At 32.0% G+C, this 24,934-nt stretch overlaps 1 protein-coding gene across 1 annotated transcript in view; it reads right to left on the bottom strand.

The window, feature by feature from the left end:
* Nucleotides 1-2,811: 2,811 nt before the first annotated feature.
* The window catches only part of LOC143232396 (dynein axonemal heavy chain 2-like), a 228,744-nt gene continuing 206,621 nt past the window's right edge, over nucleotides 2,812-24,934 (bottom strand). The window contains 10 exon segments of the mRNA XM_076467790.1: nucleotides 2,812-4,061; nucleotides 5,207-5,360; nucleotides 7,875-7,949; nucleotides 14,679-14,855; nucleotides 15,191-15,340; nucleotides 17,440-17,556; nucleotides 17,844-18,066; nucleotides 22,475-22,659; nucleotides 22,969-23,160; nucleotides 24,108-24,299. Of these exon segments, the coding sequence (XP_076323905.1) occupies nucleotides 3,907-4,061; nucleotides 5,207-5,360; nucleotides 7,875-7,949; nucleotides 14,679-14,855; nucleotides 15,191-15,340; nucleotides 17,440-17,556; nucleotides 17,844-18,066; nucleotides 22,475-22,659; nucleotides 22,969-23,160; nucleotides 24,108-24,299 (1,620 nt within the window). The 3' untranslated portion in view covers nucleotides 2,812-3,906.

Raw genomic sequence — 24,934 nt, 5'->3', positions numbered from 1 at the left:
AAATTATAGATATATGTGTAGGCTGACTCTGAAAAGTAGTGCATTGTGTCATATGATCTGAACTCAGCTGAGAAAAAAAAGTTGAATAAATATCATAAAATTGAAGTCTGTCTTTCCTGATGACTAGTCAAAATGTCAAGTAGTTTTGATTTTGAAATACCAGATTTATAAAAATGGATTATTTTCAAAGTTTATGGATATTTATATACATTTATTTGTACTGTCATAATATAATTTTTATGTTGGCTACATGAATATATTTCTGAGTTTATTTGTGAAATCAAGCATGAATTTACCTTTTTATTCAGATTATATTTAACTTGTGTCAGATAGCAAGTTCTTCTTGTAAACAGAAAGGTAATGAAACCTTCTGGGTTAAAAGCACTAGTAATCACATGTGAAGCAGTTATCTTAATTACAGTTACACATGTAATGCATGTTGGCTTGGAGATTTACACCACAACCTTCCACCCCTTCCCAGCTGAGAGCCAGAACTCTGTTTTTTAGGCAACCAGCCAATGGCTGCACTTGCTGACCAATAAGCCCACTCTCCTGGACCAGAAACGTATTGCAAGTCAAGTTAAAGGAGCAACACATGAACTGTTCTACAGAAGCTTTATGGATTAGACATTCACTAGTGCTTGAAACAGGTACATTCTTACACTAGAAGTCCTGTTCCATGCATTTATTAATAAAAAGATGCAACATGTATGATGCATCTTCTCCACATAACTTTTTCTAGTAAAGATAAAGATATGACCTGATTGTTCATGATATTTAACTTTACATTACTTGATGAACTCCTGATCTATCTAGTGCTTGATGTGGGATAGGATGTCATCTCACTTCTTTTCTTATCAGACTTGAAACTGCCCTCTCAATTACAGTTGCCTAGGATTACACTAAATTTTTACCCTATCTTTCTTCTCCCTTTTGTGTCAGTATGAGTGAGATGTGATAAAGCAACAATGAAACAAAGTTGTCAATAAACTATAAAAATTCAGAGTGGATAATTCAGAACAATACATGTTGGCCTAATTTAAAGTCATACCCAATCCAATTAGGTTCTATTTATTTTTCACATTCCAAAATTTCATAGACTATCCCATCATAGTGTTTTTCATGTTCAAATCTTCCACAAACTATCCTGCTTTTACCCCACTTCAAACTCTCAACCTATCACAGGGTAGGCCGATTTTAAGTTTTAAATTGCAGTTCCATAAATACATTATTTCTGGCCATTAGTTATCTTGTATTCAACAGTGTGACCAATAGAATAACCTGGCAACAGATTCAGACAGCCTATCTGATTTACCCTTGACAACAGATCATGTTCCACTGATCAAAGACTAATTTTGGTAGATGCAGTTAACCATTGAAAGCCTTTTCACTGATTTGCTTGCTGTATAGTACCCTGACGTCAGAGTGTTAAGTTCCAATTGGACCCTCAAGTGGTGCATCTGTTACAATCAACGAGTATGTAGAGCAGGAATGCACCAGTATAATAATATATATATCAACTGCAGATAGCACTACACAGTAAAAAATATCACAAGTTCTGTGACTCAAGAAACATGACCCAAGCACTTGAAAAAAATATGACCATTTACTTTTTCTCAACATTTATGAAAAGTCCATGTCACTACTGTGAAGAAACAGTGGTGGGAATCACCATCTGGATGGTAGAACCATCAGATACAAAGGTATATAATTTGCTTCATGAGAGATATTCTAGATGATCGATTGGTCCCCTGTTGAATTACTGCTTAAAAATTGCAATTAAGTAACATGTTCAATTCACTTTGGTTAACTTTGAGGTGTATTTTATTTTTACTTATTAAAATGAATGACCTCTTTAATTTTTGTCTTGATTTTCTTTTTTTATAGTTTTAATGTATCATACAGACCATAAGAAAGAATTTAATATTTCAAGATTGTCTTTGTATACCTTAAAACCTCCCAAAAGAAAAGTGATATTAAGCTCACCCCTTTGATTCTCCTTCTCAGCTCTTGTAAGGTACTGGCCTAATTTTTGTTTATGGTTCCATAAATTAATCACAGTAACTTATAATTTCAAACAAAATAAAAAGTCTTAATTTTAGTCTCATCTGTTCTTACCAAAATGTAAAATCTGGATCCTCAGATTTTAGCACAATAAATCAGAGGTCTTTACAAAATATTTTACATTTCAACTCTTTCTCAAAATAAAATAACCTGGAAATTTTAACCTACTCCACAAGATAAATCTTTTATTCCCAGAATTATCTCAGCAGCCCTTCCATGAACCCTTTCCAATAAGCTGATAAATATAATTTCTTTGGCTCTGTTGTTTTGTTTTGTTTTTCCATTTGACTCAATTTACTGTCATTTAGTTTGTCAAGTATTGTATCAATTTCAGATATTCTGTACTTTAATTTTGTTTTTTGTTACTAATTTCAATTTGTAGTCTGTTTAAGTAGTTTTTTTTTATATGTTTGTATTTATTTATTTATGGCAAAGCTATTAAAGGCTACTTATTGCCATCTCTAAGCTTAAATATTTTTTCCATGTATAAAAATAATTTGTTTTTACTTTGCTGTTTTAGTAATTGTGATTGAAAATATGTAATTGCTTTTGTTTACAACATTATGTGAAAAAAAACAAAATTATGCATGCTCAAATAATAACTGAAAAGTTTAATATAAAATTCTGTGTATTCTTGGTTTTATTAATACAAATCAGCAAACTGATATACCAAACAGCTGAATTAACAAAAGTCACTTTGTAAAAAAATGTTAATAAATAAGGGTAATGAACAAGTTCAGACTAATCTTACCAAAATATAATTCACTCTTTTTTATATTCCTTCAACCTACATAATGGAAAAAATAAGAAGTTATGATGGTTTCTCTGTAATCTATTTCTAATTAAATTTATAGTAACAATAACTATCTATAAAATATTTTAATACTGATCTAAAAAATGTCAGCGTTCTAAACATAAAATCTGTGTTTTGAAAGTTTCATGTTTGAAGATAATTGTAGAACTAGAAGTTGAAGGGTAATTTCACAAAAAAAAAAGGATAGCACTAATGTATATTACATGGAAGAGTAGCAAATTCAATGAAACAGGACATAAATTTAATAATACAAGTTATTTGAATAAAAATATATCAGACAATATAACACTAATATATATAAATATATGAACTAATAATGACCTTTTTAAAGACAAGGAATAACTAAATGATATCCAACCGTAACACAACGAGGAAAACAACCCTTACAATATGACTAGATTCAACACTAGAACCTCAACATTCCCATGTCAATTGCAGATGATTTTCAATTCTTTGAGACAAAAAGCTTAATAAAATTTTAGCATATTTTTAAACAGTTTTAGAAATATATATATATATATAGTAATAAAAGTGTTTGTATTTTTTTCTATCATGAACTGGATTAAAAGGAGATGTTTTTAAAGAATAAATATGGGTGAAATACCGATGTAAAACTTTGATCTAATATTAACTTTGATAACTAAGCAGTAAGTTGTTATTTTTTAGCCCAAAGTGAAGTTGGTTATTTACTTATTGAAAAGTCGATCCTTGCCTTACTGTTAAATTCATTTTTAACTGATTATTAAGTTTATATCTCTTTCATAAATAAGTTTATTTTTAATGTGTTGTAACTATAAAACAAGTTGATCTCTAAACAGTAAAACTAATTTCTGATCCACTGTTAAGATGATTCATAAAATTTCTACTAATTTAAACTCTAATTAACTGTTAAGTTGACTTACCCACTGTATAACACACAAATAACCCTACATCAATTCAATTTGTATTAATATTCTTAATTCACTTTTAAGTAATTATAATAACACTAAAGGGTTTACAGCTTCAATACTCATCACCGATACAAATAATTACGTAGCGAGACTTAACAAGAGAGCTGTGCCACGTGTAATCCAATGTTCAGCAGGCTCATTACCACAACTGAGTTCAACTGCTACAACAAATGAGGGTCGATTATTATCTCCTGAACGATTAGGATAATAGAAACAAGGGCAAAGGTAAATGCCTAAATGAAAAAAATAACAACAGTATTAGTTCACTGAAGTTTCAAATATTACTTAACTAAGAAATATTTTTCAACTATTAAGAATTGGTTAATGTTGTTATATTGAGAAACATAACTTCCTGCAACTTGTGTATTTACAGAGTTAAATATAAATATATATACATTTATGTGTGTGTGTTTTATTATAGCAAAGTCATATCAAATTATCTGCTATGACCACAGAAGGGAACTGAACCATTAATATTAGCCTTGTAAATATGAAGACTCACCACTGTTCCCACCAGGGGAACATATATTTATATATGAATGTAATTTGACAGTTTTGTACTTATGTTAAAGAGCACTGATCCTAAAAAAGTATAAATTTTTATCATATTCATGTTCCAGATGACCTGCTGCAGTGATAAGTTCATTCCCCATATAAGAGTATTATTACAAACATATTTATTACGATATCATTGAAATAATATTATGAAGTTTATACTTACAAATAATTTGCATTTGTAATTTAGTATTCTCTTCATATGTATATAACATGAAAGAATTTAAACTGCATGACTTTAAACGAGTTTTTTTGTTTACACTGTTGGTATTTACTACACAGGTTAAGCAGCAAAAAATAAATGATGAGACAAATCACCCTTTGTTACATGTCTATGAATTATTGCACATACACATACTGAACGTAAGGAAAAACATAACCATTTATGACTTAAATTAAAGAAAAAAATATTTAATGTACTTGCTATAAAAGTATTACCTTAAAAAGGGCTTAATCATAAATAATAACTATTCATAAAGTTTACATTGTGTTTGTAAAATAAGTTCTTTATTCTAGTATTCACAATATTAAATACAAATAATCTTACAAACATTTAAATTTTGACTTTTTAAATAAAGGTGGCTTTAAAAATTGTTTTAACATTAGTTTTTATTTAATCTTTATGAATACTCAAATAAGAACTATTTTTATTAAAATAATGTAAACATTTTATTCATTCATTATTTATAAAATTAGTTGTTTATTCTAGTATTTACAACATTAAATAAAAACTAATATTTAAACCATTTAAATTTTGACTTTTTAGATAACAGTGGCTTTAAAAACAGTTAAGTATCAGAACAAATTAACAACATTAAGTCACCTTTTTTTTGTGTTTTTCTTTTGGTTTCAACAGGTTTAAAGTGTATGACAGGCATTTGGTTAACAAGTTTCATGTATTGAGGTTCCACCAGACAAGAGGTTTTATGATCCCAATTTGCTCCTTCCAAGTATAGGCCTCGCACGTAGTTTCCTACCTAAGTAAATTTAGCACATAACTGCTTTAACATATTCTCTTTCAAGGTAAAATAATTAGTATTTAGATTACAAGAAATTTTCCAGTGTAATGCAAAAACAGTTTATCAAGCTTCACAGTTTTTTGTTTGCATATAAAACTTCAAAAATACTCAAAAGTTATAAGTGCTTCATTTCTAATAAAGTTCAAAACATTCTCTTTTGAGTAGAGATATGTTAAGCCAGCTGTAAACAATGTTACCAAGAAGAAAGTGACCATAACACAAACACACTACAGTGTGTAAAAATATATACTTAGATTTAATCACTCTCCTCTTATGTGAGGAACTGTATTACAGTTTCTAGTTAATATATTTTTAATGAGTAAAGAACATCTGTAAGATTTAATTAATGCACTGTAACATGTAAAGAATGATTTATATAGGTTTAATAATATTCTAGAAAGTAATGATTAGATGCCAAATTTAGAACATTATTGCATTAAATGAAGAAATATTAAATATATTTCTACCTGTATGAAGACTGATTGTAAGATCTAACACATATTTTATTACGCACAGAATTATCAACTGAATAATTATAAAATTTATCATATTCTGTCTTGAGAAAAGCAGTGTTACTCAGTACTAACACTTTCCTTTTTGTGTTAACAATTAAGAATCTGTACCCCTCATTCTATCTGAACAACAAAATACTAATTAGTACATCATGCAGTTGGTTTACAAACCAAAAATATATAAACCTGTGTTAGAAAATTAATAACATTTACAATAAACAAATTACTTACATTTGCTGCCTTTGAGAGTGCTGTTACTAATGTATTACAAACTAATTTGGATTATTTGGCAAGTTCAGCAAATAAATGGTAGATGGCCTTTAAATGTAATAAATACATGACAATGAATGTGAGATATCATAATTAGAATTATGAGTATAATTTTATGGTAATAACCTTGATGTTTTAGTTAATCAGTCTCTTAAGCTGTCTAAGCAATGTGCTGTTGTTAGTGGCATTGCAAACAGAATTTCATGTTGTATCTACAGAAATAATGAATGCAAGCCTAAAGAAGTTATAATTTATTTCATTGTATAGGTCATTGGTTAGGTCGCATCTAGAATATTGTGTCTTACTTTAGAAAGAACATTAACTGTTGGAAAGATTTCAGAGAAGCACTATAGGACGATACTTGGGATGGAAAGATTGTTATGTGAGGAGAAACTAAGATATCTAAAATTATTTTATCTTGAAAAAAGAAAAGTCAGAGGAGATCTGATTGAGGTGTTTAAGATTGTTAAGGGAATGGATAGTGTTGAATTTCATACTTAATGGTAAGAATGGTAGGATAAGGAGACAACACAAAATTTTGGCAGGGTAGGAACCAACTTCAGCTGTGACAGCTTTATTTTTCTTTATAACAGGATAGTTGGCCTTTGGAATGGGTTGCCTTCAGATGTAATGAATGAAATTAATTTAAGGGAACATAAAAAAAGGCTCAATAAATATATAAATGATAAAGACTGGCTTTGAATATTTTTATTTTAACGTGAAGTTTACCAAGTACAATGCCCAAGATGGACCAACAGATCCATTGTTTGTATTAAATTATTTGTGCATGTATACAATACACAGTGGTGACTACTAATATGTTCATGATACTCTAATCAAGCATGAGTTCCAGTGATCAGCCACAATATTATTTACAGGTAACAAAATATGAATTAAGTTATTACAAATATTAACATGATAACTTCATATATATTATGATACATATATAAATGATTTGTGGTAGTAAACTGTTATTGCTTAAATATAACTGGTTTTCTAATAGAGAAAAAATGTTATTCGTGTTTGCCATATTTCTTGCATACATAAAGGCTATTAGCAACAAAATAATAGTGTTTTATATGATTAATTTGGTGTTCTCTAGTTACAGTTAACTTTTTGTACTGATAGTATTCTGAAAGCATACACAATACAATGTTTCATTATGGAATAAACAGAAGATTACCTAATACTCTGACAATTTCATAGTAAACTTCAAATTTCAAATACAGATATTTTCAATGGTCCTCTCTATATATAAAAAAAGCTATAGATGGATATACAAAATATAAACATCATTTGGTTTAAGATTTCTAAATGTGTGACAATCCACAAAATTCTAACATAGTTTAATCTAAACTTCTAATATCATAATAAGTTTACAGTTGTCACAAACACATCTACATAGAAACTAACAAGAGAGTCAAATAGTTTTAACACACGTTTATCAAAGTCACAGATAAACATTTCAGTTACTGCTGAGCATCTAGCATCATAATTTGTTTTCTTAACACTTGACTCACTTTATACCTACCAACTGAAATAGTTTCAGTCATTTTAATAACAAATATTGAATTATCGCTTAAAAGTTTACTTCAGAACTCAGAAATCTGTGTAAATGATTTTCAACAGACTATTTTTTTTTTTATAAAAATTACCTTGATTTATTTTACAAGTATTTTACAGTTTTTACCTCTGGACACTCTATGATACAACCTTCTTCCATATTGGAAACTATAAACTCCCAAGACAGGTCATCTATTGACACCTACCGTGAGATACATAGAATAAGTATCAGAAGTTTAAAGCTAGTTAAATTAAATGGCAGTATATGATGTTATTTTCAGTAAATCTAAACAGAAACCCAGATCTATACTTTCAGATAAGCTAGCATAATATAAATAAATAAACACACACACATAAATACACATATATACACCAATGTTTTTAAGGCAACTGATGCACAATTTTTAGTTATCTTTACTTGCAATTTTATCAGAAGTACAAATCCATACAAACTTAAATTATATTTTTAGTGGCAGTACAAATATACAAAAACCATCAGTTATAATTTTCCAATACTGAAAATCGATTTCCAAAAGGCACTAACTTCTGCTCACATACATAACTATTTTCTTTCAGTGCTGCTATCTATTTGCAAAATTTTTTCCACATCCCACAAGCCTTTCACTCGCATGCACCCCTTGATTCACATGGTTTAACTGATTCTAACATGCACACCTCCATTAATAGAAGTCACACCCATTCATGTGACCCATATGACTCCATCTATGCTATTCTAACTATCACTTATGATTTGAGACAGAAACTTAAGCAACCAGTTAACAGTGGGGAAGAAGGATTGAAAGTGTGTGCAGACGTAAGTGTCTGTTGAAAATACATTTTCAGAAAAGGAAGTTATAACTTCTGACAAGGTACTTTACTTCTAATGATGTGAGAGAGAAAGTAGAAGCATCCTTTGAAGCACCAGAAGGAGATTTTAATGAGGGAACCCTCTGCCCTACTCACAATTGAATGGAGTCTTTACTGTTAATTTTGTATATATCTGATCCAGGAGGTTACCTCCATGGTCCATTATTCCAGCAGCTTGGAAATGGAAAGTGATAAAGACTCTCATACTCCACTGGATAAAATGGGGAGAGAAAAATGTGTTGGAGAGTCTAGAAGAATATTCACACTAGAAACAGTGCAATGTGCGACTATGAAACCAAGTTTTAAAAAGCAGACTAAACTAGATTTATTCACTTTAAGAAATGGCAGAGATGGGCAGCAATCCCCTTCTGCTTTATCCATGAAGTCTATAGGTTAACATGCCCATAATGGGCATACTTATAAAGCCTGAATATCATGAGGAATAATCTACAAGCAATCTACGTGATTCTAATGAACAGTGTGCAATTTGGGGTCATGGGGATTCTGAAGGTTAAGTCAATATGGTCTTAAAGTGCAAGTTTTGTTTGTACAATTGTAAGAAACTGAAGTATACTTAGACAAATACCACTTACCACCAAGCAGGATTCTGGTTGAAACCTGAGATAGGCCCCTGAAAATAATATATATCAAAAGAAAGAAAAGTTACTTAGTTATAGTTTCACCAAGACCAGAAGAATGGCAAAAGGTTGAACACAATAACCTGACAAGGAAGAAACAGCAACACGATGCAGATGCAAAGCAGTCCACATGCCCACTTGAAGATGAGACAGCAGGAAAAAAGTATGATCTTTAATCTGATGGGAATACAATACATTTGGAACTACTTATGGGAAACATAAGTCAAAAAAGAATAAGCCAATCGAATTAAAAACTGAATCCAGGATAGCTGCAAAGGAATGAAAAGGCAGGAACAATCATGATGGAAGGAAGTTATGTAGGCAATATACCAACAAAAAGCATATGAACAGGACAGAGAAATCTATATGGATCAGTTCAGGAATAGAAGTAGGAAATGGAAGGAAGGGAAACTGGTGAAAAGAAAGAATTATCCTCCTGTATTGCAGAAGTTTCAGAAAGGAAAGAGTGATCTGGGTAAAGGAAAATCTAAATTGAATGGTACAGAGTTTGTGAAATGTCAACCAATGCTGACAGGCCAAAAGGAAAAGAAAATGTGCTTTAAGAGATAAATGAAATGTAGAACAAGATAACAAAGGTTTAAATAGAGATAAAGTAGGGCAGTGTAGCAGTTCCTTTTACATCCAAATATAGAAGGACCCCATGCCTTGGAATGCAACAACAGCAAAAAAGGAATGAGAGTTAAAAACTTTATGGTACTAGTAAAAATGAAAAGTATGGGATGAGGTAGCCCAATAACTTGCAACAAAAGAGACATAAGTCTCCTGATCAAATAAAAACCATTTTTATTTGATGAGAGGGTAATGAATTTGTCACAAATTCTGACAAAGAAGAGTCAGTGGAACATCTGCTGATGTGTGAGCCTTGTCCAACCACCAATGCATATCATCATTTACAAGAGTAGGAGAAAAAGTAAATCCAAGGGATCCTGTGCAAGGTTATATTGGTTGTCAAAAGTGCATTAAAAAAAAAAACCTTGTGGGGATAGGTGCTGCTACAGAAGACAACAACTCCAAAAGAGACAGAACCTCATAAGCAGTAAAAGTGAGAGCAGTAAGAGCATTGAGAGCTACTAGCTCAATTGAATGGAGTCAAAGAGGAAGAAGGTTGGGCCTGACCAAGATGTGTAAAAAAATGTCCAAAGGGATAAGATATTGGGTAGGAAGAAGAAAGAATTTCTCCAACTTGATTAAGCAACCAACTCAAGCCATCTCCAAAAGAAGCAGATGAATGTGCATGGCAAACTACAATTCAGAAAGAGTCAACAGCAGCTAGCTATCCATTCCCTGGTGTAAGCACAAACCTTGAGTGTGCATATGTCCAACAGAAAGTGACTATTTGATAAAAGATGTATGGTGCTGAGGCAAGCCTGAAAGAATGAGCACAAATTTAATAAACCACCCTGTGATGAACAAACTGTATATAGTGTCTTGACAAAATGAGATATAGGATAAACCTGGATAAAAATCGCACCTTAGAGGGAGGGGGAGAAACAACTCCATGGTAAAGTGAGGTAGCACCACAAAGTGATTGAAGTGGGGCAGATTGATTCTAGACCACCTTTGTTTGGTTGTCATGGATATCACACACAGGCTGGAATAAAACTGCAGAAATAGCTGAATGAGAGATTCAATACTTTCTGAGAGAAAATATCTTGTACCACCTCAGACAGACACTAGCTGGTGGTAAGATTTCAAAGCAATGGAAAGAAAATGAGTATCTGAGATTATGGAAGAAGGGAGAAGAAGTTGATAATAAGTCCTTTGGATAAAATCTGATGAACCCAGAGATCCTTGGCACACTCCCACCATAGAGGACCACACTCAGATAAACAGGCCCTCACTAAATACTGTTCACAGCATGCAATTATGTGACAAATAAATTGATGAGAAGAAGATCCCTAGTGTTAAAAAACAGGTAAAGAGTGGGAAACAGAAATAAGGGATGATTGAGGCTTAAAGCAAGAAAAACAATCAACCAATGAGGAAAAAATCAAGTGTTGTCTCACTGATTCCACCCTGGATTCCAAAATTGCCAAAAGATTTTCATATATCAACCCATGGAGAAAAGGGGCCAAGATAAGTAAGAAGCAAATAACTTAAGATTGTACTATGTCTCTCCCCAAAAGATCCCAACAACAGAGGGACTACATGTGCAAAAAAGTGAGAAAATCGATAAATGTGCCAATGTGTATGTAATTAGGGTAAATATATCCTGGGAAAAATTATCAGGTGAATCACATCGAAGAAGAAATGGATGGCAAATAAGTGTCACAAGACAGACATTAAGATAAGATGAAGGTGAGAAAATTGAGCATGGGATTAATGAACAGAATAATGAAAATGGGTAAAACTTATTCTAGGTGCTGAGAATTAAGGAATGGAAAACCAGCCTAACGGTAAGCTGAAACAAAGAAATCTAAAGTCTACAGAGGGTAAGACATGTTAGTAACCTCAAGTAACTGAGATACAAAATACTCAGCATGAGCTCCAATATCTGGAGAAGAATACAGAAAATACTGAGAGGAAGGAGTATTTGTAACTAGGACAGGAGAGGATTATATGAAATCAGAGACAGGCATGAAACAGAACACATCTATGAAATTGTGCAAAAAAAACAACATATTAGTCCTAGTTTATTCCACCCTATGAACTTGGGAAGACACTGAAAATTCAAGTGGAAGAAAATGGCTGTCAAATTCATTGTCATCCTGAATAGGTTTGGCTTGTTCATGAGGAAAATAGGCAACATAGGAGAAGAAGGTTGGTTCAAATAATAATCAAGGTCTTAATGAATAATGCTGATAATTCTATTGTTGAGGTCACACTACCTGAAGCCTGTGTAAATGTGCTGGTATAAGGTATAACTTTCGAAGCGGGAACTTTAACTTTGGAATTCATAGTTCAAAATGAATAACCAAACATAACTGTGTTGGTAAATAGAAATAAAAAGTAAGAAAAAGTTTGTAAGTACACTATGACTAAATTCCATAACTGGGTAGAGATATATAAAATAATTTCACTTTGTCATAAGTTACAAATTAATACTATTTATCATAAATGATAACTCAATAAGAGTAAATCTTTATAGAGTTTAAGAAAAAAAAAACTTGAAGAGAGTGCAAACTAAACATCTGAACACAAACACTGTCAAATAAGAAGTGACACGTAGATAAAATAGCATTAAGGGAGTCATTTGGGGATGTGGCACTTTCATTTGTAGAGGTTTGTTGGAAGACAATTTTCATGCAAGAATCAGTTAAGCCATATGAATCAAGGGGTTCATGGGAGTGAAACGCTTGTGGCATGCAAAAACGTTTTACAAACAGAAGGCAGCACTTAACAAGAATAGTTGTGAATGTGAGAAGAAGTAATGTCAGAAATTATCTTACTTGACAGTAACAAGCTTTACATACCTCATAATTATCTCAATTGACAATTATCTTAATTTGCAGTACAGAGGTTTACAAACCTTCAAAATAATCTTAATTTGTAGTAAAGAGCTGTAAAAACCTTCATAATGATAGTAATTAGCATTATACAACTTTACCTATATATTAAAATGCCCTTTGTGGGAGTACAGAATATTGATCTATTCAATTGAAACAGTTATATTAATTATGAACTTAAATCAATTATAAGTTAGCCCAAATGACAGTACAAGTTTCTATAAACTCAACCTTGGCATCATTAGTGGAGGGACAGGTTATAGAACAAAATTAGGTTGTTATACATAGCATAACTAAAGATATATGGAAATTTATTATGGTGTTAGAAAAGAATTTTGTGACTATCCACTTTATTAGAACATTAGTCCAGCCCCTATACACATTTGTAAAACGCTTAATGTACTGACATAAGTAATGTAAGACTGATTATTGCTTTTAAAAGCATAGTTAGATTTAAAGAAAATGGGAAGAAACAAGAGTGGATGTCTATTGATTAGGAAGTTCTTTTAATCTACCAATAACTCTTTGTTCAGCTATTCAAAGATATCTGTCAACAGTCTATTAGCTGTGGCAATCAAAAGGAAATACCTCTGTAGTCACAAAAATTTGTAGTCTCCATTTGAAAGAGACTGGCCAGGGAAAAAGCCAACCAAACAGGTTTGTAAAGTGGAACAGACATCAAACCATGTTCCAGCTGACAAATTCCTTTAATGGTGAAGAGGAATGAGATATACTTAACTGCACTAACCAAAGAATGTTAAAAAAACTGTTATATAGAAATTTAAAAAAATACTTATTTGAGATAAAAAACAGGAAAGCATGGCTTTAGTGGTATTTAGAGCACAAACTGTGAACTGTGAATGGGTAGTAAACATGTGAGCTAAACCAAAAAGTTGTGTTTCATTCTTATCTGTATTAACATAAAAGACAACTACAGAAGGTGGTATAACAGAATGGGAAACATTTATTGCAGGAGTTGAGCCTTTTGTTCCTTTACATACACAAAACACCGAGATACCCAAACATTCTTACAACTTGTATTTATTCCAAAAGTTGTATTTTCAGAACAATAGACAAGAAATTTTGTAAAATGTACTGCAGTAATAAAATTTGCTCAAAATTTCCAAAGGTGTTTAGAGGAATATAACAGTAACTGAAATCATCTTCCTTGATCAACACAATCACTATATCTAGTTTTAATTAAGTGTCACTGGGATAACATGTTGCATCATATGTGCCACAGGTATCTTTTCCAGTTACAAACCATACTTCTAAATGAATGGATTATGATACAAAAATATACCTTTGAGCATACTTTAGAGCCTATTCCTGACTGAATCCAACATGATATTGCATTAAAAGGTAATCACACATGATATAAAAGTCTAAACTGTTATTTACTTTCCCCTCATAAATCTGTATAAAACTGACATAGATCTATTCTATTAATTTCTATGCCAGTACAGATCTAATTGCACCACTACAACTATCTTAAGTGGCAGTGCAAATTTTGTTAACTTATTATAATTACAGATTTATACCACCTATAAACTGCTGATCCTAACATTAGTACAAAACAATGCAAAAAACTGTAACCTGAGCTCAGTGACTGTTTGCTTATTTGACATGCTACACAAGGTCTGTTTGCACTAGTCTTCTCTAATTCTGAACTGATATACATGGACAAAGGTAGCTATTAAAAAGCATCAACACCACCCACCATATAAAACCTGACAAGTGTAAGTCCCCACAATTATATTGTTGCCATGGTAATCTATTCAAACTTAACTGTTATCATTTGTGTTTATAAAGAGAGATGCACAAAATTTTCTTCTCCACACAACCCACATTGTTAAATCTAGTCAATACAGATTTATAATTTGTACATTATTAATTTTTGTGTTAAGGTAGGCCTACAGAAAACCAGCATTTTATCTATATAGACATAACATAACTTACATTTTTAGCTCTAGCAGCACTCTGTAATACAGCTGTGAGCAAGCCTGTTGGAAATATAAATCCTGCTAGCCAAATCTTTACAGGTGGCTGTCCTGTTAAGCCCCATTGAGCCATCTGATCAACTCGCATTACCAGGTCTCTAATCCATGATCCTAATGACTTAAGTGATGGGTAGGCCTAAAGATATATCAGAATGTCTTAATTAAGTTTGTTTAGTAAATTTCTGATGATATTAATTCTTTTGTACACAAGTAGGTACACATACAGATTAGCAATTATCGACTACTGGCATGGAAAAAAATGAAAAGCATAATGATAAATCAGTTAATACATGTACACTAATTTAAATAATAAGTACATTTTAGAATGGTAAATTATCCACTTGATCTATGGTTATTAGTAATTTATTTAAAAGCATTTTAATAAAGCCAGTAAAGAAAATGTGAATCCTTACACTGTTTCATACAATGTAAATTTATTATGGTAAGACTGTTTTAGTAAAGAACGCTAACCTTTAGCCAAACAGATGGAACCCTTGCATCATGTAAAGACGAGAATATTTCTTCTAATTCAGAAGACATCAACTGAAAACCTTTTACTGCTGCCTTCAGGTCATTCAGTGAGTTACGAATGTTTCTAATCAGCCAATTATACCTCTGAATCTAACATGAGATGAAATACTTGTATTAATGATAATGATTATACTTTATAAGAATATCATTATGAAATCCAAGATTCATAAATGAAACTAATTATGTTCATGAATATTACATAAAGCTATATTCTTTAAATAACCCAATGTTGTAAAATTGAATACACATTGTTGAAGATAAGTGTCACAACTTTAGGCTTGAGTGTCAAGTTCCTTTTAACTTTGTGCAGGGAAAATTTCGTATATTTAGAACCAAACCTTGATCAAAATCAAGAACTTTATATGGTATTCTTTTGTTTAAAGAAATAATAGAACTTGGATAAACCATCCCTACACAATGAGAGGTTTGAAGATTTGGTCGGACAGAATAAGTCTTAAGTAAAGAAAGGGTATGTTTGAATAACACAATTAATTACTACTTATTTTGTATTCTACAAATACTCTCCATATATTTGAGGTTGAAAACGGGAATAGTAAAGTAATAATGCAACTTGTAAGGCAAAAATGAAATGACAAAATGTCAGAGCCAGCAGGCATATTACAATAGCATGGCACTTCACAGCAGGCATATTACAATAGCATGGCACTTCACAGCAGGCATATTACAATAGCATGGCACTTCACAGCAGGCATATTACAATAGCATGGCACTTCACAGCAGGCATATTACAATAGCATGGCACTTCACAGCAGGCATATTACAATAGCATGGCACTTCACAGCAGGCATATTACAATAGCATGGCACTTCACAGCAGGCATATTACAATAGCATGGCACTTCACAGCAGGCATATTACAACAGTTAACGGCACTTCACAGCAGGCATATTACAAACAGTACGGCACTTCACAGCAGGCATATTACAATAGTAACGGCACTTCACAGCAGGCATATTACAATAGCACGGCACTTCACAGCAGGACATATTACAATAGTAACGGCACTTCACAGCAGGCATATTACAATAGTAACGGCACTTCACAGCAGGCATATTACAATAGCATGGCACTCACAGCAGGCATATTACAACAGCATGGCACTTCACAGCAGGCATATTACAATAGCATGGCACTTCACAGCAGGCATATTACAATAGCACGGCACTTCACAGCAGGCATATTACAATAGCACGGCACTTCACAGCAGGCATATTACAATAGCATGGCACTTCACAGCAGGCATATTACAATAGCACGGCACTTCACAGCAGGCATATTACAATATAACGGCACTCACAGCAGGCATATTACAATAGCATGGCACTTCACAGCAGGCATATTACAATAGCATGGTTAACTTCACAGCAGGCATATTACAATAGCACGGCACTTCACAGCAGGCATATTATAATAGCACGGCACTTCACAGCAGGCATATTACAATAGCATGGCACTTCACAGCAGGCATATTACAACAGCATGGCACTTCACAGCAGGCATATTACAATAGCATGGCTTCACAGCAGGACATATTACAATAGCATGGCACTTCACAGCAGGCATATTACAATAGCATGGCACTTCACAGCAGGCATATTACAATAGCATGGCACTTCACAGCAGGCATATTACAATAGCATGGCACTTCACAGCAGGCATATTACAATAGCATGGCACTTCACAGCAGGCATATTACAATAGCATGGCACTTCACAGCAGGCATATTACAATAGCATGGCACTTCACAGCAGGCATATTACAATAGCACGGCACTTCACAGCAGGCATATTACAATAGCATGGCACTTCACAGCAGGCATATTACAATAGCATGGCACTTCACAGCAGGCATATTACAATAGCATGGCACTTCACAGCAGCTTTAACCACTTTCAAAGCAGAAGCTCATTTTTCATTCAAAGCACAAAAACTAACTACTTTCACAAAATCGTATTGTTAAAGCAGAAAAGTTTCCCTATCATATCTGATACCCATAAAGCATTTGTACATCAACAGTGATATGTCGAACATAATTAACTATCCCATTAAATAACAGATATATTCCCATAATTTGCAAATAAATTATAACATCCTGAGAGAAAAAGCTATTTGAAATATATATTATATTTCAAATAAAAAGAACAACAAAACAATAAATAAATATAGTTACTTCCTGAAGAAGAACAACGTTCAGTGGTGATTTGTCAGTAGCTACAATGGCGAAAACCTCTTCATAATCAATATAATCTGGTGTTTTAGATATGATATCTGAGATCAACTTCAGCACCTGCATAAAACACGTTTTTATCAATTTCTTAATATTGTATTATTATTCATGTATACAACCTGGAAATAATATCAATAAAACATGTATGCATAGCAACAGCAAGAAAGAAATACAAAATTAAATGTAGAAGTAATGAGACAAAGTGATATCACATGTCTGATTACACAGGTTCTGATAAGTAAAATATACTGATATTTAATTGCAATTTATTATTAAGTTGTTTTACACTAATAGCCATATTAATTCTACGAATTATATTTCTTTTCAAACTGAAACTGACTGACTACCTTTTGTTCCTTTTCTTCTGTGTGTGTGGGTGATAAGTGAGGCTGAAGAGACAATAGTGTGTCAAAGAGAAGAGAAGCATCCTGAACTTGAGAAGTAATGTCAGCATTTGGATGCTGACCAAAAGCTTCTGGAAGGTCTGAGGAAGGCAACACATTAATATATTCTATATGAGAGTGTAGGGTGCCATCTTTAGGGATGTAGAAAGTGGGCAAGATTGACAGTCTATGAAGAAAGAAAAGACAACTTCATAAATACACTAGAAATGTATGAATATTCTCAACAAAGAAAGCTTATTGCAATCACTATTGTTATGTGATAGAAAATGCTCTCTTGAACAATACAATGACTGGCAATACTTCTATTATAACTTTAAATACCATGTAAAGCAGATGAGGTGATTGATTAATAATTTAAAAATTCTGGAATATTTAGACAATTTTATGTTTTAGATTGTTCAGCTGATTTAACTGTTTTTGTGTTAGGTCTACAATAAACATAAAATTCAACAATATTTCATATCGAAGATCATAACAGGATAACATAATGATTGCTCTTCCATGCATCATCCTTAATCAGTTAAAAAAGTTAAATGTTAGAAGTAAAAGCAATATCATACAAGCAAGGATTACAGAGGAATTGTACTGGAGAATCAGTAATCATACAAGCAAGGATTACAGAGGAATTGTGCTGGAGAATCAGTAATCATACAAGCAAGGATTACAGAGGAATTGTACTGGAGAATCAGTAATAATACAAGCAAGGATTACAGAGGAATTGTGCTGGAGAATCAGTAATAATACAAGCAAGGATTACAGATGAATTGTGCTGGAGAATCAGTAATCACACAAGCAAGGATTACAGAGGAATTGTGCTGGAGAATCAGTAATCACACAAGCAAGGATTACAGAGGAATTGTACTGGAGAATCAGTAATCACACAAGCAAGGATTACAGAGGAATTGTACTGGAGAATCAGTAATCACACAAGCAAGGATTACAGAGGAATTGTACTGGAGAATCAGTAATCACACAAGCAAGGATTACAGAGGAATTGTACTGGAGAATCAGTAATCATACAAGCAAGGATTACAGAGGAATTGTACTGGAGAATCAGTAATAATACAAGCAAGGATTACAGAGGAATTGTGCTGGAGAATCAGTAATAATACAAGCAAGGAATACAGAGGAATTGTGCTGGAGAATCAGTAATCACACAAGCAAGGATTACAGAGGAATTGTGCTGGAGAATCAGTAATCACACAAGCAAGGATTACAGAGGAATTGTACTGGAGAATCAGTAATCACACAAGCAAGGATTACAGAGGAATTGTACTGGAGAATCAGTAATCACACAAGCAAGGATTACAGAGGAATTGTACTGGAGAATCAGTAATCATACAAGCCACTGCTGACATTGTTAGTTTTAGTGGTCATGGCTTACAATTGCATGTTGCTGTAATGAGCTGAAATTAGTAGTGTGTTAGCATGATACTGGGCACTATAGAGTTTGGTTGCATTGTGTATGTTGGAGCTTATTGTTTCTTTTCACTATTTTAGAAGCATCTGTGAAAATTTTGTGAAGGAAGATGGTATTATCAAATTGTAAGAAGTGAAAGTATGAAGATGAAAACAGAAATTTTAAGACAGAGTGGGAAGGATTTTGTATTCACTGTTAAAGCAGGTAAACCTTTGTGTCTTGTCTGCAGTGTGCTACTCAGTCATTACAAAGCCAGTAACTTGAAATGTTACTAAGAAACAAATCACCAAAACTTTCTATCTGATTATTTACCTAAATTAGAATTATGGAAAAACAAGTTAACTGTGTTAAAATCATCACTAAATAGCCAGTAGACACATCGACAACGTTCAGTAAGGAAGTTGATACAATGACTGAAGCTAGTACTGTTATATCATGGAATATTGCTCATGCTAAATGCCCATATTCTGATGGTGAATTTGTTAGGAAGAATATAGCTGAAGTTGTTGCAGTGTTAGATCCAAATAACACAAAACTTCAGTGACTAATTGCACAAACACTAGCTTCATGTCACACTACAGAGAGATGTATCTCCCAAATTAGTTTGCAGGCAAAACGCAAAATGATTTAAAAAATTCCCTTGCATTCAGCTTAACCCTTAATGAATCTACAGATATGCAAGACAACCCACAACTGGCAGTATTTGTTTGTTATGTTTCCTCTGATGTAATGGTAGAAGAAGAGATGTTGGAGTTAGTAGCACTAAAAGAAACAACTCGTGGTGTTGACATTAAAAATGCTCTTGACAGAGCCTTAACAAATACTGACATTCCACTAGATAAACTCGTCAGTGTTGTAACAGATGGAGCTTCTGCAATAGTGGGTAAAAATGCAGGATTAATTGCACTTATGAAAAGTCATCCCAGCTTTCCAGAGTTTCTCCCTGTTAATTGGATTATTCATTGTGAACACCTGGCAGCTACATACCCATTGATGTCTCTTTCTACTGTATTGTGAGATGGCTGTCAACCAGCAATGTCTAAAATGGGTTTGTGGATCTGTTGGAGCCAATTATTACTTTTCTTGAAGAAAAGAAAAGGTTCTATCCTCAGCTGGGAAATGATGAATGGATGCAAAATCTAATGTTCCTTACTAATATAATGAATCATCTACAAACTCTCAACTTGGCACTTCAAACAATTTTCAGCTTTCAGAATAAAATAAGACTTTTTCAAAGAGACATATTGTCAAGAAACTTCAGTTATCTTCCCAACCTCAAAAGAAGAGTAAATACATTCCCTGATATTGAAATAAAAGTCCATAAACTGGAAGATTACAAAGATAAATTACAAGAACTACTTGATAATTTCCTAGACAGGTTTGAGGACTTGCAGAAGCTGAAGCTCTGCTTTGCCTTTCTTGTAAATCCATTCATGGTTCATGTGATCAATGCAGGTTGTCCAATTATCGAACCTCTTGTTACAAAATCATCTGCTGTGGAAATGGAACTAATGGAAATATGGAAGGACCTTGATTTAAAGATAATCCACAAATCCCATTCTACAGTTGAGTTCTGGAAACAAGTTCCAGAAATAAAATATCCTGAACTAAAAAAACCCAGTGTGTGATTCATCTCAATTTTCAGCACAATATACTGCTTTGAATCACTGTACTCTGTATTAAAGTTTGTGAAGTCGAAGCATCGTGTAATCCTTACAAATCAACATCTGACAGAGCTAATTTGTACAGCCTTGATAACATATCAGCCAGAATTTCAATGACTCAAAACTCAATATAGTTAAAACAATAATCAGCTAGGATTTTGAAAACATTTGGTACATATACGTGTACTTTGTGATTGTTGAAAATAATACAAATAAACAGTTTAAAAACTACATACATGAATAAATATTATTATATACATGTATTTCTTAATATTTATATAAAATTTATGTAACAAAATGTACATGTAACAATAAAAACGTGTGTAATATTTGTTCATGTCTTGTAGCTCTCAAACATCTGAAATTTATTGTATGTGGCTCTTACGTTAAGCAAGTTTGGCCACCCCTGTTCTATAGTAAATTCCAGTCATGAACATAGTATACTGTTTCATGGAATATCTGTATTGTGTCTTAAATTATTTTATATATGTAGATTGCTTTATAACAGTCACAGAAAGCAGAGATAGTTCTGGATTCATGTGATCTAATTTCCTGATTGGTCAGCTACAGAAAGAATATGGAGTGTGAGAGCAGTTTTGATGATTTGAGTCAGTATCATGTACGTTTTGAATGAGTAGGAAATTCCTGTAAAATCTGTAGTCACTTCCTCATATTTTGACTTACTGACTGTGTGTGCTTTAGCTTCAAGTAAACCTCATATTCAATTTTGATTATACAAAGTTTTTCCTTTGTTTGCCTTCTCATTTAGTACAATTTATTTAAAGTTTAATTAAGTTCAATGTTAACACTTTTTTCATTCAGATGATCAACTTGCTTTTATCTTTTTTCAGTAAATAAAGTTTTATTTTTTTGTTCAACATCACAACTTTGTTTCCACTTGTATCTAGTCATTACACCTGTTCTTCTATAAACTAAGTGTTTGGATCTCCAGTTATTGAGAAGATAATTAAACTTTGTTCAAGATTAATTCATGGAACATCAAAGATTCAATAACATAGCATGTTTTTATTTCTTTTTTTCTTAAAGATAGGAGTGACTATTATATTAGATTTCATGCAAGTAATGCAGAATCTAAGAGAGTTTTTAAAATAGTAATAACATAGAGAAAAAGACTGAGCTACATTGTTACATTGTTATTATCATTGTTACATATGCAAAAAACTCCTTTTTAAAATGCATGTAATATTCCTGCTAATCTGATTTAACATGTAATCACAGATTATGAAAGTTGGACAAAAGAAACCTATATATTTAAAAATTAATTCCAGTTTGCCTGAAAATATAAAAATTGTCTTGTTCAGGATACATATCTTGTTTAATGTACTTACTCACCTAATAATTTAATTATATTGTCCCCTTTTATTTGAATATAAGGATTGATTCTATTTACCTATTAATTTACATTAAGCACCATGTGTTAAATACCACACTAACAAGCAATTTACAAAAAGTATAATCAAGGGGCTCACTTGTAGAAAGGAACTTTTACCGCATTATCACAAAAAAACATATTGATATATGTAAACAGTAGCCTCCTATCCCATTCATCAGTTGTATGACCTCCATAAGTGATTCCTGCAATGAGACACTTAAGAGCATCCCACGGGGTTTCTTCATACTCATCCAAATATAGACGAAGAATGCTCTCTGACATCTAAGAATTCAAAACAAACATGACCTGGTTGTAAAAATAGTTTGAAAACAATAAAATGATAATAATAATAAAATATGAAAATTTAGTTATTTTAATGATTCATTAGATGTTTCTGAGTTCCAAAACTACTATTTTTGATGCTTATGTAAATAAATAGAATGTTATTATTGTATAATATACAAGTTCTAAATTCTGAAAGCTATATAGAACAACCACAGAAAAAAAATTGCACTAAATATAAATTAGTATTTGATACGAAAAAAAGAGCTCTTATCAAATAGATAGACATAGAGGTAAAACAATGCACACCTCAAAATCAGAGTCAGTGAAACTGTACATAACATTCCAACCAAGTTGCTGAAATTTATGACGCTCCAAGAGAATAGAGTGGAAGAAGCAAAGACAAAAAAGAAGTCTTAGGTACTTTTCTTTTTGTTGACATCGACTAGCTTGGGACTCTGTTATGTGAGAGTACAGTCTCTTTAAGTTTGCTTTCAGTCCCTGCAATAAAATCATAAATATATTAGCGTATGTATGTCAAAACATTTTATTTAATAACACTATTAATATATTTTCACACAGAAATAGTTCTATGCAACTTATTTTTCAAATAATTTAAGAATTTAATTATGAAAGAAGGTTTGAAGTTACATTACTTTAGAAATCAACAAATTGACAAAGAATTTGTAAAATTTGTTTAAATATTTTTCAGTTGTGTATATATTAACTTAAAGTAAATTCATGTGTAAAACTTCTGGTAAATTGTCATTTTTTTTATCCTCCAAAACATAGATAAATGCTACTAGTAACATTATTGAGGCCTTTACATGTACATTCATAGAATTATTTACTTTCATATGTAAAATATATGGATAATGTATTGTGTCAGGTGACTGATTGATTCTACAAATCCAGATTACTAGATATATTTGGATTAATTTACAATATAACAGGAAACAAAAAATGGCAAGAAAAAAAACAACAACTTATGAATTATTTATGTAGGTCCTTGTCATATACCCTAAACTCACAGAGTTGTGTGTTGTTATCCATTAATGATGTGCTATTTGTTCTTAAAAGTTTTATTTGTTTGTTTAGAAACAAAGCCACATTGAGCTATCTACCATGTGTTTATAGTAGTGAAATGAACCCTGGATTTTAACATTGTAAGTTTGTAGACTTACCTCTGTCCCATCAAGGGACAGGAACATTTTGAAGTTAATTTGGAAATGTTACTAATACGTTTATTTCAGGACATGTTTTTATCATAACTGTTATTACATACTCTGTGATGTCTTACTTATAAGTTGACACAAAATCAATGTTTAATACTTACCTAAAGTTCTCTACAATAATTGCTAATTTTGTGTTTGAAAGTTAAAGCATAATGAGAAGGCAAGGTATTGTTAAACATTCACAGCACAATTATTGTGTAAGAAAATCTTTACTTTTGGAGGTTCTGTTGTCATTTTTGTGGCTTGTTGTAAAATGGAAACTGGGAAATTGGGATGTGACGCTGAGCTCAACCATAGGCGAAAATCCTGATGTATGGGTTCAAACTGAAGGTGTTCAATTATTCTTTCTAACTGAGGCATCCAGCTTAAAGATAAATGACAGTTGGCTAGAAAAATCCATTTACCCTAAAAATATAAATCATGAACAAATTAGGGAAAAACATGCATCACTGAAACAAGATCAATGTTATTAAGGTAAGAAATTCTTACATATTATTTTAAACAACTACCGATAAAAATACTTCAAGGCAACTTCAGTGAGTAGTCTAAGATTTGAAGAATGAAATGTTAATGTCCTAATACATTATGCAACCTACTTAGATAATGTGGACTAGAAAATATTTTTACCTATAAAGAAAACAATAAAAGCATTATTTTGAGTAGGAAAGAAGCATTCCATAATGTGTTAACAGTGAAAATAGATGAAATGCAGCTGGATTTATTTCAATTACACTATTAGGTTAAAAGAATACTTTTAAGAATACTTCTTATCAGTAGTTGTTTAAAATAATATGTAAGAAATTCATACCTTAATTTTAAGCATAATTTTTGATTTATAAGTTGCAGCTAAAAATGAATTTAAAGATAATTGCATAACATCAATTTCCAAGAAAGAGTGATAACTGAAGTGACCTTAATTGCCACTAGTACAATTAACATGCTATTCATTTGGTTCACTAGTTTATATTTGATAAAGAAAACAATAAAATGCAAGTAAAGTTTTGTGATATGTAATATTATGAAATTAGAATATAGTTTTC

Source organism: Tachypleus tridentatus, chromosome 1 (genome assembly GCF_004210375.1).
Source record: "Tachypleus tridentatus isolate NWPU-2018 chromosome 1, ASM421037v1, whole genome shotgun sequence".
Lineage (NCBI taxonomy): Eukaryota > Metazoa > Arthropoda > Merostomata > Xiphosura > Limulidae > Tachypleus > Tachypleus tridentatus.
Note: the sequence above shows the minus strand (reverse complement) of the source record. Positions and strands in the feature narration are given on the sequence as shown.